At 42.1% G+C, this 14,142-nt stretch overlaps 1 protein-coding gene across 1 annotated transcript in view; it reads right to left on the reverse strand.

Moving 5' to 3' along the window:
• The window catches only part of LOC127442020 (parapinopsin-like), a 151,224-nt gene that overhangs the window by 27,609 nt on the left and 109,473 nt on the right, over positions 1 to 14,142 (reverse strand). The window contains exon 3 of the mRNA XM_051699688.1: positions 2,656 to 2,889. Within this exon, the coding sequence (XP_051555648.1) occupies positions 2,656 to 2,889 (234 nt within the window). The remainder of the gene's footprint in view (positions 1 to 2,655; positions 2,890 to 14,142) is intronic.

The raw sequence follows: 14,142 nt of genomic DNA on the forward strand, positions 1-14,142 counted from the left end.
TTCACCCGTTGGAAGGATCGGGTTACATCCGCTACAGAGACGGAGAGTGAACTAACCTCTGTAGCTTTGGCCACGAGAGCTCTCCGCGAGGGCGGTGTTATTTCCCTCAAAACGAGCATAAAAAGTATTTAGCTCATCCGGGAGAGAGGCAGCAGTGTTCATGGCAGAGTTTTTATTCCCTTTAAAGTCCATGATGATGTTAATTTCCTGCCACATGCTTCTAGAGTTGGTGGTGTTAAACTGTCCTTCAATCTTGCTCCTGTACTGCCGTTTTGCTGTTCTGATAGTTTTTCGGAGGGCGTAACTGGCTTGTTTATGCTCCTCCGCATTCCCGGAATTGAAAGCGGAGGTCCGCACATTAAGTGCCACGCCAACATTGCTATTTATCCATGGCTTCTGGTTCGGATAGATCCGTGTTGTTCTGGTCGGAACGATGTCCTCCATGCACATTTTGATGAAACACATTACACTATTAGCATAAACCTAGATGTCGTCATCAGAGGCGGACCGGAACATCTCCCAGTCCGTGTGATCAAAACAGTCTTGTAGCATAGAGTCTGATTGGTCCGACCAGCACTGGATTGTTCTGAGGGTGGGTGCTTCCTGTTTCAGTTTCTGCCTGTAAGCGGGCAGAAGCAGAATGGAAGAGTGGTCCGATTTGCCAAATGGTGGGCGGGGGAGGGATTTGTAGCCATCCCGGAAGGAAGAGTAGCAATGGTCCAAAACCCGGTCCCCTCGTGTGTTGAAACTAATGTGCTGGTGGTATTTTGGTGCAACTGATTTGAAACTGGCTTTATTAAAGTCCCCGGTCACAATGAATGCGGCCTCAGGGTGCGTGGTTTCCTGCTCACTTATAATCCCATACAGTTCCTTGAGTGCCCGGTCTGTGTCGGCTTGTGGCGGGATATACACAGCTGTGATGATGACCACTGTGAATTCCCTCAGTAGCCAGAATGGTCGACACAGAAGCATGAGAAATTCCAGATCAGGAGAGCAGAAAGACTTGATAGAATGTACGTTCCTCTGATCACACCAGGATTTGTTGATCATAAAACATACACCACCACCTCTGCTTTTACCTGAGAGGTCTTTCGCTCTGTCCGCTCGGTGCACGGAGAACCCCACGGGTTCAGTGGCTGAGTCTGGAATCTCCACAGACATCCAAGTTTCCGTAAGGCAGATAATGCAGCAGTCCCTCGTCTCTCGTTGGAAAGAGATCCGCGCTTTCAGCTCGCAGAGCTTGTTATCCAGAGACTGAATATTTGCCAGTAGAATACTGGGTAGCGGGAGTCAATTTGCACGGCGTCTTACTCTGATGAGAACGCCGGCTCTGTTTCCCCTTTTCCTCCTGCGTTTCCGTGGCCGTGCAGCCCAGACAAAGGGCTCCGCTTGCGTGTTTGTAAACAGCGGGTTGGCATTGAGGAATTTGAAGTCCGGTTTACGGTGTGAAATTGCTGAACCAATGTCTGAAAGTGTTTGTCTGTCGTAAACAATAAGGCAGACAACATCCAAGACAAAAAACATAAGAATTGTGAACAAAACAAACAAAACACTGCCATGTTGTGTAAGAGCTCGCAATGCAGCAGCCATACTCGGTGCCATCTTGAGTCAAACCCCTGTTCAGCCCATGTTCAGGACCAGCCTAGCCAAGCCAAGTTTAGTTTAGTTTATGTTTAGTCAAGTTTATATTCAAGTTCATGTTTATGTTTCAGGTTTGTAGTCAGGGTTTTTTGGATTCCACAACTGTAAATTAAACTGCACTTGGGTTCATCACTCCTACATCATCATTTCTTCGTCTGCCTGTTGATAGCAACATTACAGATATATCAGTTTTACCTATTAATCGGTGCCGATAGTTGCTTTTCGGAACTACTGGTTATCGGCCAAAATATATGCCAATAGTTGCAGATAGTTTGTTTATTATTCCTCCGTGTTCCTCTGTGGCCGACACTATTTTGATTAGATAATCAAGTAATATAAACTGAAGCGAGGGCATGCAAAGAAATATGTGACTATATGAAAACGTTTCCTATCAGCACATACATTTAGTCTCCAACTTCATATCTTGAGAATAATAATAAACCTTATTCAACATTAAACCTCATCTGGTGAAATATATATATATATATTTCATTTGTCAGTATATAGGCTATAAAAATCTTAATTTGGTAAATAGTTAACATAGAACATTTTAACTGAGTCAAGTCTTTGTCATTTCAAAATAAGAGTCCCTGGTGTGTTTTGGGCTTGTTTACAGTTAAAGGTCCCACACAATGCACCAAAGGTTGTTTTTGTGTGTGTGTGTGTGTGTGTGTGTGTGTGTGTGTGTGTGTGTGTATGTTTGGTTATTATTGGGATTCTGGTTGAACAATAAACTGAATCTGGAATGTTATTCATGTTGCACTCTTGTAGTCTCTATGTCTCTGCCCATTGTAGTATAGTAATTTTTTTTTATGTTCTTTAAATCGAATTTAAAAACTATTAGCCAATTAATAATTATCGGTCTTTGCCACCACCTTAGTTATCGTTATCGGCAAAATCCATTGTCAGTCGACCTCTATTTCATACCCTTGTTATGATGGTTATTTACAGTCTGGATTTTTTATTCTGCAAATGAAGGTTTGCCTTAAGTGTTAAGTGCTACACCATGCTCACCTGTTTATTCATGAAGATGTAGATGACAGGGTTGATGGCAGTGCTGAATTTGGCTAGGAGGGAGGGCATGATGCTAGCCTCCACAGTCACCAGTCCTGGGGCCCCAAAAGTGGCCAGCAGAGCCATGATACCATAGGGCAGCCAGCAGAGCAAATAGAAGATCACCATGGTGATGACCATGAGAAGAACCCGGTGCTCCCGTTTGCGACTCAGGGGTGTGTTCAAACCGCTGACCTTGAATATATGATGAAGATAAAGAGATGGATCATCAGCAACATTGAAAATTTACTAAGAATATATGTAATTTAAAATTAATATTATCCACAATATAACTGTATACCTGTATAGCCAGTACAAAACTTTATTAGGCCTCTAATTATTGATATAACATGCAGTTTCGACATTATAATCGCTAATATTTTTTCTTAAAGGGAAAGTTCACCCAAAAATGAAAATTCTGTCATTTACTCACCCTCATGTTGTCCCAAACCCACATGACTTTCTGTCTTCCATGAAAAAAAAGAGCCAGAATGTTTAGGACTGATAATCTCTCCTTTTGTGTTCCACTTAAGAAAAAAAGGCATTGGAGCAACATTAGGGAGAGTACTGTAAATGATGATAGAATGGTAATTTTGGGGTGAACTAACCATAAGTCATCAAAGTTTGATACTGTAATTTCTTGTGATCTTGAAAATCATCTGTTAAATGTAGCTAATTTGTAGGGTGACCATACGTCCTCTTTTTCGGACCTTAAAAAAGTGTCCTGCCGGGATTTCTAAATTTGCGAAAATGTCCAGGATTTGGCTTTAGTTGCATTATGATGTGCATCTGGTCTAATACTTCATTGTGTGTGCGCACATATTTGCATTGCTTTAACCCCTCTTTGTAAGTCCCGCCTTCTTGCACACCAATTGGTCGATTATTAGAGGCTTGCAGCAACTATTGGCCAAATTCCTGCCTGTCAATCTCTCCGCGAACGCGCAAAGCGCTGTTGTGTTCGGCATCAAACAGTTGCTTGACATTAGCAGCAAATGACAGCTGAGTGGAAACAATGCCCAAACGAAAGTGCTAATTTACAGAAGATTTGCACAAAAAATTCCCATGCTTTCGTCCAGGTTGAGATCCGTGGGAAGCAGAATGTATGACATGTAAAGCTGGCGCATATGTGTCAGTTGCTAATAAAGGTGCAAGTGATTTAGAAGCACACATTAGAAGCATAAAGGGTCAGCAAAAGGTGAAAGTTCATCAGGTAAATTAATGGACTACTTTTTGTGACCAGGTAAAATTGTTATCACATTGCTTCATTTTCCATGGCCATTCAAAATAATAGTAATAGTAAATAAAGGTACACTCATGGCATCAAATATTTTATTTTAGTACATGGACATTCAAAAGTATGTTGGAAAATTGTATTTATTTATATATATTTAATAGAGTGTCTTTTTCACTGTATTAAAGTTTACATTCATAGTAACACTGTTTTGAACCCTATTTTTATTTTTAGATTTCTTTAAATGTTCACTTAAATCACCCCATGAAATTTCATTAGATATGTGTAATCTGAGCTTAAAATATACTTCTTTTGCTTTTCCCGTCTAGCATTAAATATACAGATGAAGTAATCCCAGGTACCCCACACACTGATAAAATGTATTCCTTCAACTTATTGTAAGTTGCTTGTATCAAAGTGTCTGACAAATGCATAAATATAATTTATGTCATTATCCTTGATAACCCTCAGTCCATTGTCAGTCAGCACAAAGAAGAGCCACTTATGTTTAACTACTCTATGGAGGATCCACCTCCCCTTATATCATTGTCACCCATCACAGTCCAAGATAAAGCATAACAATGGGAGTGGGTGATTAAGAGAATGGGTGTTGCTTTAGAGTTTTGCTGGCAATGTGTGATAACATGGCCCTTTCTGTTTAGTCGTTCCCTCTTGGACAATTCTTAGATTTGCCGTGTCTCCACTAATACCACTTTGTCTGTCTTCCTGATTCACGTGATTACTGTCACATTATGAGACCTTCTTCACAGTGGTCCCAACCATGACTGTCAGTCAGTCAGCATGCTGTGGAGTTTTACATACTGTGGAGTTGTATACCAAATTTACAGCTTTCAAACGGCTACAGAGCTCACATTTTTTAGGGAGAGAGTCCTGAACATTTTTGTTCTTTTTGTAATAAAAAAGCAATAAAGACAAAACAATTAGAAAAAAACAAATAATAATAATATAAACAATAATAAGCAAAATTATCCTTCCCCATTTTTATTTTGCAATTATTCAAAACAGGGAACCAATGGCTGAGTTCAGAATGCCATTCTAATAAATGTCATGGTTTCTTGTGTAACCTCCATTCCCTGATGGAGGGAACGAGACGTAGGGGTCACTCTTGGGAGCCCGAGACACCTCTGGTCTTTGATAAAAGGCCAATGAAAATTGGCGAGTGGTATTTGCATGCCACTCCCCTGGACATACAGGTATAAAAGGAGCTGGTATGCAACCACTCATTCAGGTTTTATGCTGAGGAGCCGATATAAGGTCCGGCCATTTCAGCAGGTAGTTCAGCATTGTGGCTGGAGGGACACAGCGTCTCGTTCCCTCCATCAAGGAACAGAGGTTACACAAGTAACCATGACGTTCCCTATCTGTCACTCACTCGACGTTGTATCGATGTAGTGACACTAGGGGTCCCTATACGAAATGCCACAACTGGCTGAACTGTGTTACGTGAACTGGCGGTGTGTGGTGGGCAGACCACTGTGTGCCTCATAGCCAGCACACCAGGTTGACACGTAACCTCCCCCAACATAGTTTCGAAAGGCCCTTTGGGGACAAGTCGACTACCCAAAAGATAGAGACAGGCTAACCCAATTGTGGCCTCTTTTCCCCTTTTCTTTTTCCACTCCCTAAAAAAGAAGGGGGTTATCCCACTGGGCCAACAGGTCTAGTATGCCCCTGACCATGTGGAGAGTCTTCAAGGTAGATCCTACCCAACGGGGGAGGAGTTACTACAAACATGGAGACTGTGGCAGAGGGGCTCTGCCCAAGGAAGACGCAGTTTGCCAACAGGGAAATGAATTAGCGGAAGATGTATATATCGCATGGGGTTAGGCTTACAGGGAACCGCCACATGCGGAGCACCTACCCCAGAACAGGACTCTTAGTTAGCACGTGTACTGGGCAGGCAGCGAGTCTCTCCGAATACTCGACTGCCACAGGGCTCGGAGGAAGTCAACCAGAGAACAAAGTTTGTGAACACTACTGGGAATTAATGGTGCACGTCTTCAGCTCAAAAGGAGATGAAAGGTGCTATGTGCAAGCGATACACCCAGCCGGCTATCCCAGGCTTATCCGCTTGTATTGCGTGCCACTACCTGGGACGAAACCAGTTCCACCCGGAGGTTGTAGAACCTTGCAAAGGTGTTGGGTGTTGCCCAGCCTGCTGCTCTGCAAATTTCTGTTAGAGAGGCACCCCTGGCCAGGGCCCAGGAAGCCGCTATACCCCTGGTAGAATGGGCTCATAGCCCTACCAGGGGCAGCATGTCCTGGGCGTGATATGCCATAGTTATGGCGTCAATGAGCCAGTGGGCGATCCTCTGCTTGGAGACAGCACTTCCTTTCCGCTGAGCACCAAAGCAGACAAAGAGCTGCTCAGAGATCCTAAAGCTCTGCGTGCGATCCAAATAGATGCGTAAAGCATGCACCAGACACAGCAATGACAGAGCTGGGTCTGCCTCCTCCTGGGGCAGCGCCTGCAGGTTCACCACCTGGTCCCTAAAAGGGGTCATGGGAACCTTGGGCATATAGCCCGGTCGGGGTCTCAGGATCACGTGAGAGTAGCCTGGACCGAACTCCAGGCACGTTTTGCTGACAGAGAACGCTTGCAGGTCTCCTACCCTCTTGATGGAAGTGAGCGCAGTCAGGAGGGCAGTCTTCAAGGAGAGTGCCTTAAGCTCAGCTGACTGCAAAGGCTCAAAGGAGGCTCTTTGTAGACCCTGAAGAACTACAGAGAGGTCCCACGAGGGAACGAGGCGCGGTCTGGAGGGATTCAGCCTCCTGGCGCCTCTTAGGAACCTGATGATCGGGCCTGATGACGATCAGGTCGTGCTTTCCTAAGGACTTACCGTCAACTGTGTTGTGGTGTGCTGCTATGGCGGCAACATACACCTTCAAGGTGGAAGGGGACAGCCTCCCTTCCAACCTCTCCTGCAGGAAGGAAAGCACTGATCCGAGTGTGCATCTCTGGGGGTCTTCCCATCGGGAAGAACCACTTAGCGAACAGACAGCACTTAAGGCATACAGGAGCCTCGTAGAGGGGGCCCTAGTCTGAGTGATCATGTCTACCAAAGAAGACCAGACCGCTTAGGTCTTCCGCGTCCCATCCTGGGGCCAGACCTGGAGATTCCAGAGGTCTGGTAGTGGGTGCCAGATGGTGCCCCGTCCCTGAGAAAGAAGGTCCATCCTCAGGGGAATTCGCCGGGGGGGGCTGTCGCGAGGAGCGTGAGGTCCGAGAACCATGTCTGGGTGGGCCAGTAGGGTGCTACCAGGACGACCTACTCCTCGTCCTCCCTGACCTTGCACAGGGTCTGTGCAAGTAGGCTCACTGGGGGAAATGCATATTTGCACATGCCAGGGGGCCAGCTGTGTGCCAGCACGTTTATGCCGAGGGGGGTCTCGGTCAGGGCGTACCAGAGCGGGCAGTGGAGGATTCTTGGGAGGCAAACAGGTGCGCCTGTGCCTGTCTTAATTGACTCCAAATCAGCTGGACCAACAGAGGGTGGAGTCTCCACTCTCCCCTGAGGGTAACCTGTCGTGACAGCGCGTCCGCTGTAATGTTGAGGTCATTCATTTGGTCATCATTGAGGTCGCACACAATGTCGAGTGAGTGACAGATAGGGAACTGCAATTTCTGCCATATGTACCAGAAAGAGTAAGAGTAATATTAAGAGTACTTAATCATTTACAGCAGTCGCTGCAGCACCCAAATGTTAACATTGTTTTGCGCCCCTTGATGCCCAAAGTATGCTAAACAAAATGATGTCCTTAAAATCATGTGAAACATTTATTAACCTTACCATGTACTGCAGTAGGCCTAACAGTATGCAAAATTATTAACATGACATAAGCTGATTAAGAAAAATGGTAAATTGTGAATGCATAAACAACAACGTAATGTGCTTTTTGGTACAATAAGTTGCATTTTGTTACTTGCATTTTCCCTGCTGTCACTGACCCTATCATAACAGATCTGCAAACTATTTTCTGGGTCCAGACAGACCAGTTGGTAGCCACTGATCTATAGATCTTGTTCACAGAAACCTGATATCTTTTGTTTTAAGCATTGCATTTGCTTTGGGTTTGGTGTCTAGAACAGATGTTTACCTCATCAGCTCAGTGGCACTTACATACATTCACTCTCATTTTCATCTCATTACAACTTAAGTAATCATCCTCTAAATCAAAGCCATTAGATATTCCCTCTGGTCTTGCTGACAATGGACTGTATCCACACAGAGCCAGTTAGTGATTCATGCCCTGAACCTCTTCAACTAAGAACGGATCTGGACTTTAGACAGTGTTATCTTGATAATGAGGATGTACAAGCAGTCTGACCATCTCTTATCCACATGCCTCCTCATCAGAGAGACCAATGAGCACAAGTGGGGGTTAAAGATTAAAGGCCACACATGGACTAGGTGTGCTTTTAGTGGAGTGATTTTTTTTATACCATAAATGAACAAGAAAGTAACCACAGGTTGACCAACCAAAAGTTTATAAATTACAGTTAATCATGCCCCCAAACCCATACATTTCCTACTTCGGAGCATTTCAGACTTGGAGTACTGCCAGTCAGCAGAGGGCACTCAGTACATCCCCAGCTGTACAGGTAATGAGCATCACCAAACCACACTTACCAAGAGCATGCAGCACAAATGAAACTGGCAAAGGACACATTCTTGCTTTCAAAGACAGCTGGATGAAGAGCAACAGAAAGCAGAGGTCTTGGGATGCAATTTTCAAAGTTTAAAATTACTTTTTACTTGACACAGTGGGAAATTGCTTTTTACTTGGTGGGAGATGCTGAACAAAAGTAAGTAAAAACAATGTATTAATCAGCATATCATGTAATTAATTACATTAAAAATTCAAATCAATCTATCTATCTATCTATCTATCTATAATGTATGTATAATATACAGGTGCATCTCAATAAATTAGAATGTCGTGGAAAAGTGCATTTATTTCAGTAATTCAACTCAAATTGTGAAACTCGTGTATTAAATAAATTCAATGCACACAGACTGAAGTAGTTTAAGTCTTTGGTTCTTTTAATTGTGATGATTTTGGCTCACATTTAACAAAAACCCACCAATTCACTATTTCAAAAAATTAGAATATTTTGACATGCCAATCAGCTAATCAACTCAAAACACCTGCAAAGGTTTCCTGAGCCTTCAAAATGGTCTCTCAGTTTGGTTCACTAGGCTACAAAATCATGGGGAAGACTGCTGATCTGACAGTTGTCCAGAAGACAATCATTGACACCCTTCACAAGGAGGGTAAGCCACAAACATTCATTGCCAAAGAAGCTGGCTGTTCACAGAGTGCTGTATCCAAGCATGTTAACAGAAAGTTGAGTGGAAGGAAAAAGTGTTGAAGAAAAAGATGCACAACCAACCGAGAGAACCGCAGCCTTATGATTGTCCAGCAAAATCGATTCAAGAATTTGGGTGAACTTCACAAGGAATGGACTGAGGCTGGGGTCAAGGCATCAAGAGCCACCACACACAGACGTGTCAAGGAATTTGGCTACAGTTGTCGTATTCCTCTTGTTAAGCCACTCCTGAACCACAGACAACGTCAGAGGCATCTTACCTGGGCTAAGGAGAAGAAGAACTGGACTGTTGCCCAGTGTTCCAAAGTCCTCTTTTCAGATGAGAGCAAGTTTTGTATTTCATTTGGAAACCAAGGTCCTAGAGTCTGGAGGAAGGGTGGAGAAGCTCATAGCCCAAGTTGCTTGAAGTCCAGTTTTAAGTTTCCACAGTCTGTGATGATTTGGGGTGCAATGTCATCTGCTGGTGTTGGTCCATTGTGTTTTTTGAAAACCAAAGTCACTGCACCCGTTTACCAAGAAATTTTAGAGCACTTAATGCTTCCTTCTGCTGACCAGCTTTTTAAAGATGCTGATTTCATTTTCCAGCAGGATTTGGCACCTGCCCACACTGCCAAAAGCACCAAAAGTTGGTTAAATGACCATGGTGTTGGTGTGCTTGACTGGCCAGCAAACTCACCAGACCTGAACCCCATAGAGAATCTATGGGGTATTGTCAAGAGGAAAATGAGAAACAAGAGACCAAAAAATGCAGATGAGCTGAAGGCCACTGTCAAAGAAACCTGGGCTTCCATACCACCTCAGCAGTGCCACAAACTGATCACCTCCATGCCATGCCGAATTGAGGCAGTAATTAAAGCAAAAGGAGCCCCTACCATGTATTGAGTACATATACAGTAAATGAACATACTTTCCAGAAAGCCAACAATTCACTAAAAATGTTTTTTTAATTGGTCTTATGATGTATTCTAATTTTTTGAGATAGTGAATTGGTGGGTTTTTGTTAAATGTGAGCCAAAATCATCACAATTAAAAGAACCAAAGACTTAAACTTCTTCAGTCTGTGTGCATTGAATTTATTTAATACACGAGTTTCACAATTTGAGTTGAATTACTGAAATAAATGAACTTTTCCACGACATTCTAATTTATTGAGATGCACCTGTATATATATATATATATATATAACAAACAGATGTTTTCTAATAATTTCTCATCAATGTGGAATATGTTCTTCAAATTTTTCACACAGAGTGAGAATGCTAATGTGAATGTGCAAACTAATAATTACAGATCAAACTTGCATTAGAATGGAAATATAACAGTGTTACAACTGTACTCGGTCTACCTGCCTTGCAAAAACTGGACTACATTAAAATTATTGATTGATACACAACTCCGAATTAAGGGGGGTTACAAACACATCACTAAACTGTTGATTATATTTTGAACTAGCAGTGTTGTTTCTCAGCCCATATATACAAACCACATTTGCAAGAATTAATGTTAGTTGAAACAAAGTTTCATCATGTTAGCATGTTATCAGGCAAAAGTGAAATGATGACTGATGCTCAAGAGCACAACCCTGTCAAACTCATTTTATCTTGCTTCAGCCCTCAGTGGTCAGAAGATGAAAAGGTGGAATGAAAGGTGATGAGAGAATATTTTACATGCAGCATTACACTTAATGCAGGAACAGTTACTGTCAACACTGAAACTTCGGCTTATGCTTCAATAAAAAATACAGGATAGAAAAGACCTCAAGATTCTAGTGTAAAATATTAACAATCAGATATGTCAAGAAAGCTACCTCCTCATTCGATACCAAAAATTTCACTGGAGAAAAAAAAACTCTCTCTTGGGGAATTATTATTATTATTATTATTTTTTATAAGTTAAACTGACGGAGATAAATTCGTAAAAACTAATGTTATCAATATCCTTAACCGTACTATAGTGACTATTTAGCAGAGCCATCATGATTTCATGATAATGTATTACAAAAGTAATACGTTTTTGTTTGGTTGTTTCCATATCTAGAAAATTCTTGACATAATGAATAATTATTATCAGTTGTAGGCCCTACATACTTGGTGATCTCTTACACGTCAATCTGTTGATGATTGAGTTTTGGTATGTTCAGCATACACTGTGGTTATATACACTGCCTGACCAAAAAAAAAAAAAAAAGTTGCCATTTGGATTTAAATATGCAGATACTTAAGAGCCTATGATTGGATCATTATTGCAGTGATTAATATGTTTCAGCTGGCAATTTTTTTTTAACCCTAACTGATGCAGTGTGTAGTGTCTCATTTCTTAAACAACCATGTCAGAAGACTTATTTTGTGGTCATGGAAACTATGTTACTGTGTTTCAGAAGGGGCAAATTATTGGCCTGCATCAAGCAAAGAAAACAACTAAGAAGAGTTCTGAAATCACTGGAATTGGGTTAAGAACTGTCCAACACATTATTAAAACCTGGAAGGATAATGGTGAACCGTCAGCTTAGTGGAAGAAATGTGGTCAAAAAAAATCTTGAATGATCGTAATCGGAGATCACTAAAATGCTTGAAGTCACATCGTAAAAAATCGACAGTAGAACTCACGGCTGTTTAATAGTGAAAGTAAGAGCATTTCCACATGCACAGTGCAACGAGAACTTGCAGGATTGAGACTAAACAGCTGTGTGGCCACAAGAAAGCCACTTGTTACTAAGACTAATTGGAAAAAACGACTTCAATTTGCTAGGGAGCATAAAAATTGGACTGTGAAGCAATGGAAAAAGGTCATGTGGTCTGATGACTCCAGATTTACCCTATTCCAAAGCGATGGGTGCATCAGGGTAAGAAGGGAAGCACATGAAGCGATGCACCCATCATCTTGAGTTCAAGATGGCGCCGAGTATGGCTGCTGTGTTGCGAGCTTCGACGCAATATTGACGTTTTTTGTTTGTTTTGTCTACAATTCTTATGTTTTTTGTTATGGATGTTGTCTGCCTTATTGTCTACGATAGACAAACACTTTTGGACATTAGTTCTGCAATAGCACACTGAAAACCGGACTTTAAAGATCTCAATGCCGACCTGCTGTTTTCAAACACGACAGCAGAGCCCTTCACGAAAACACACCTGGAAAAGGGTAAGGAGAGCCGGAGTACTCATCAGACTAAGACGTCGTGCAAATCAACCCCCGCTACCCAGCATTCTACTGGCAAATGTGTTGGGCCTCATGTATTCAGATAGAAGACAAAGGCAGGCCTAACACAGTCGTAAAAACATAACTCAAGCCCCCACCTTCTAAGTCGTAAATTTTACTGATAAAATTCGCGCCAATATCAAACAAAGGGAGTCCAAAACAGACTACAGATCCATGAAGCCTTGCTCACTAAAGGATCGAGCTCTCAACTCCTATTGGATGAGGCACACAACAGAACGTCCCTCAAACATGACATCATCAGGAGTTGAAATAATTCTGAAATGCGTCCAGAATTCGCTTCCAGCGACTTCGTTCACCGAATAAAGACGTAGCTTTTGCTTCTCTCCGGTGCAACCTCGTGGCACAAGGAAGTAACGTCTGACTTGAAACTGTAGCCATACAATCTCCATCTCGCTGGACAAGTTGAGATTACTCTGTGTTCAACCAAACACTCTAACGGATCCGAAGGAGACCGCAGAGCAATTCGCATCTTCATCTGTTTGCCTACAGAAGTGAAGAGATTAAAGATTTATCTTCCATCTTCAATCAAGTCGACATTTCTGAGTTCTCCGCCAGCCCGCCTAGAATCAACAGCCATACCACCCGCCGACAATCAACAGCCATACCGCCCCCCGACAGAGCGAGGAAACGGCCTCCCGTCATCACCCGAGCCTCAAGGAACCGGGTCAAAGTTAAAGGACGGAGGAAAACACATTCTACCTGTGTCCTCATGCGATTCAAGTAAGAGGTTACGTCTGGGCAGAGATAGAATATTATAGTGTGTTATTCTTGTGTTTCAAGGTTTTTGCTTGTACAGTTTACGGACCGCCATGTCCGCTCATTATTAATACTCAGGTATTAATTATCACAAATTAGTTTTGCTGTATTGTGGTCCAACCAAATTGGATTGTGCAATTTCGCCATCGCGGGTGAAACAGAAACTGAGTTCATCCATTAAAGAGTCAAATAACGCAGGACTTTTACGAGCCCCGCTCGTAAAACCGCGTCTCTGAGTGATGAACACAGCTGCTTTCTCTCCCGCTATCACGAAATCAGTTTTAGGGCTGTCACTTAATCGTCTCATCTCTCTCTCTCTCTCTCTCTCTCTTACTAATCACACACACACACACCCACACACACACACTGTCACACACACCTAATGTGTTGTAGGGCTTTACTGGTTGTTTAGATCAGTGTTACTATCAGAAATAGTTGGTAATTATTTCTGTAGTTATTAATCAATATTTAAATTAATTAATTGGATCTAACTCATTAAAACCTCATATGGGACTCCAGTAAATGTAGTGTGCTACGTTTAGGAGCAAGTTTGGTTATTAGCAATAATTAATAATTATCAAAGATAATTATTAATTATTAAAATCAATAGAACATTGATGAGAATCAATGTTAGCTTTTTTTTAATCCTTTAAATCAACAGTTATCAAAGATAATCGTTAATTGTTAACGTCGATGAAACATTAATTAAAATTAACACTAGCTTATTGATCATTCAATTTCAATCATCCAAGATAATTATCAATTATCAAAAATCAATAGAATATTAATAAGGATTAACATTGACGGGGCACCACCCTGAAATCAGGGACTAATAACCGAATATTAAAACAGTCTCAATATTAGATTGTTTTCTTAGGAAAATCGACATCCG

This window comes from Myxocyprinus asiaticus, chromosome 6, assembly GCF_019703515.2.
Source record: "Myxocyprinus asiaticus isolate MX2 ecotype Aquarium Trade chromosome 6, UBuf_Myxa_2, whole genome shotgun sequence".
Lineage (NCBI taxonomy): Eukaryota > Metazoa > Chordata > Actinopteri > Cypriniformes > Catostomidae > Myxocyprinus > Myxocyprinus asiaticus.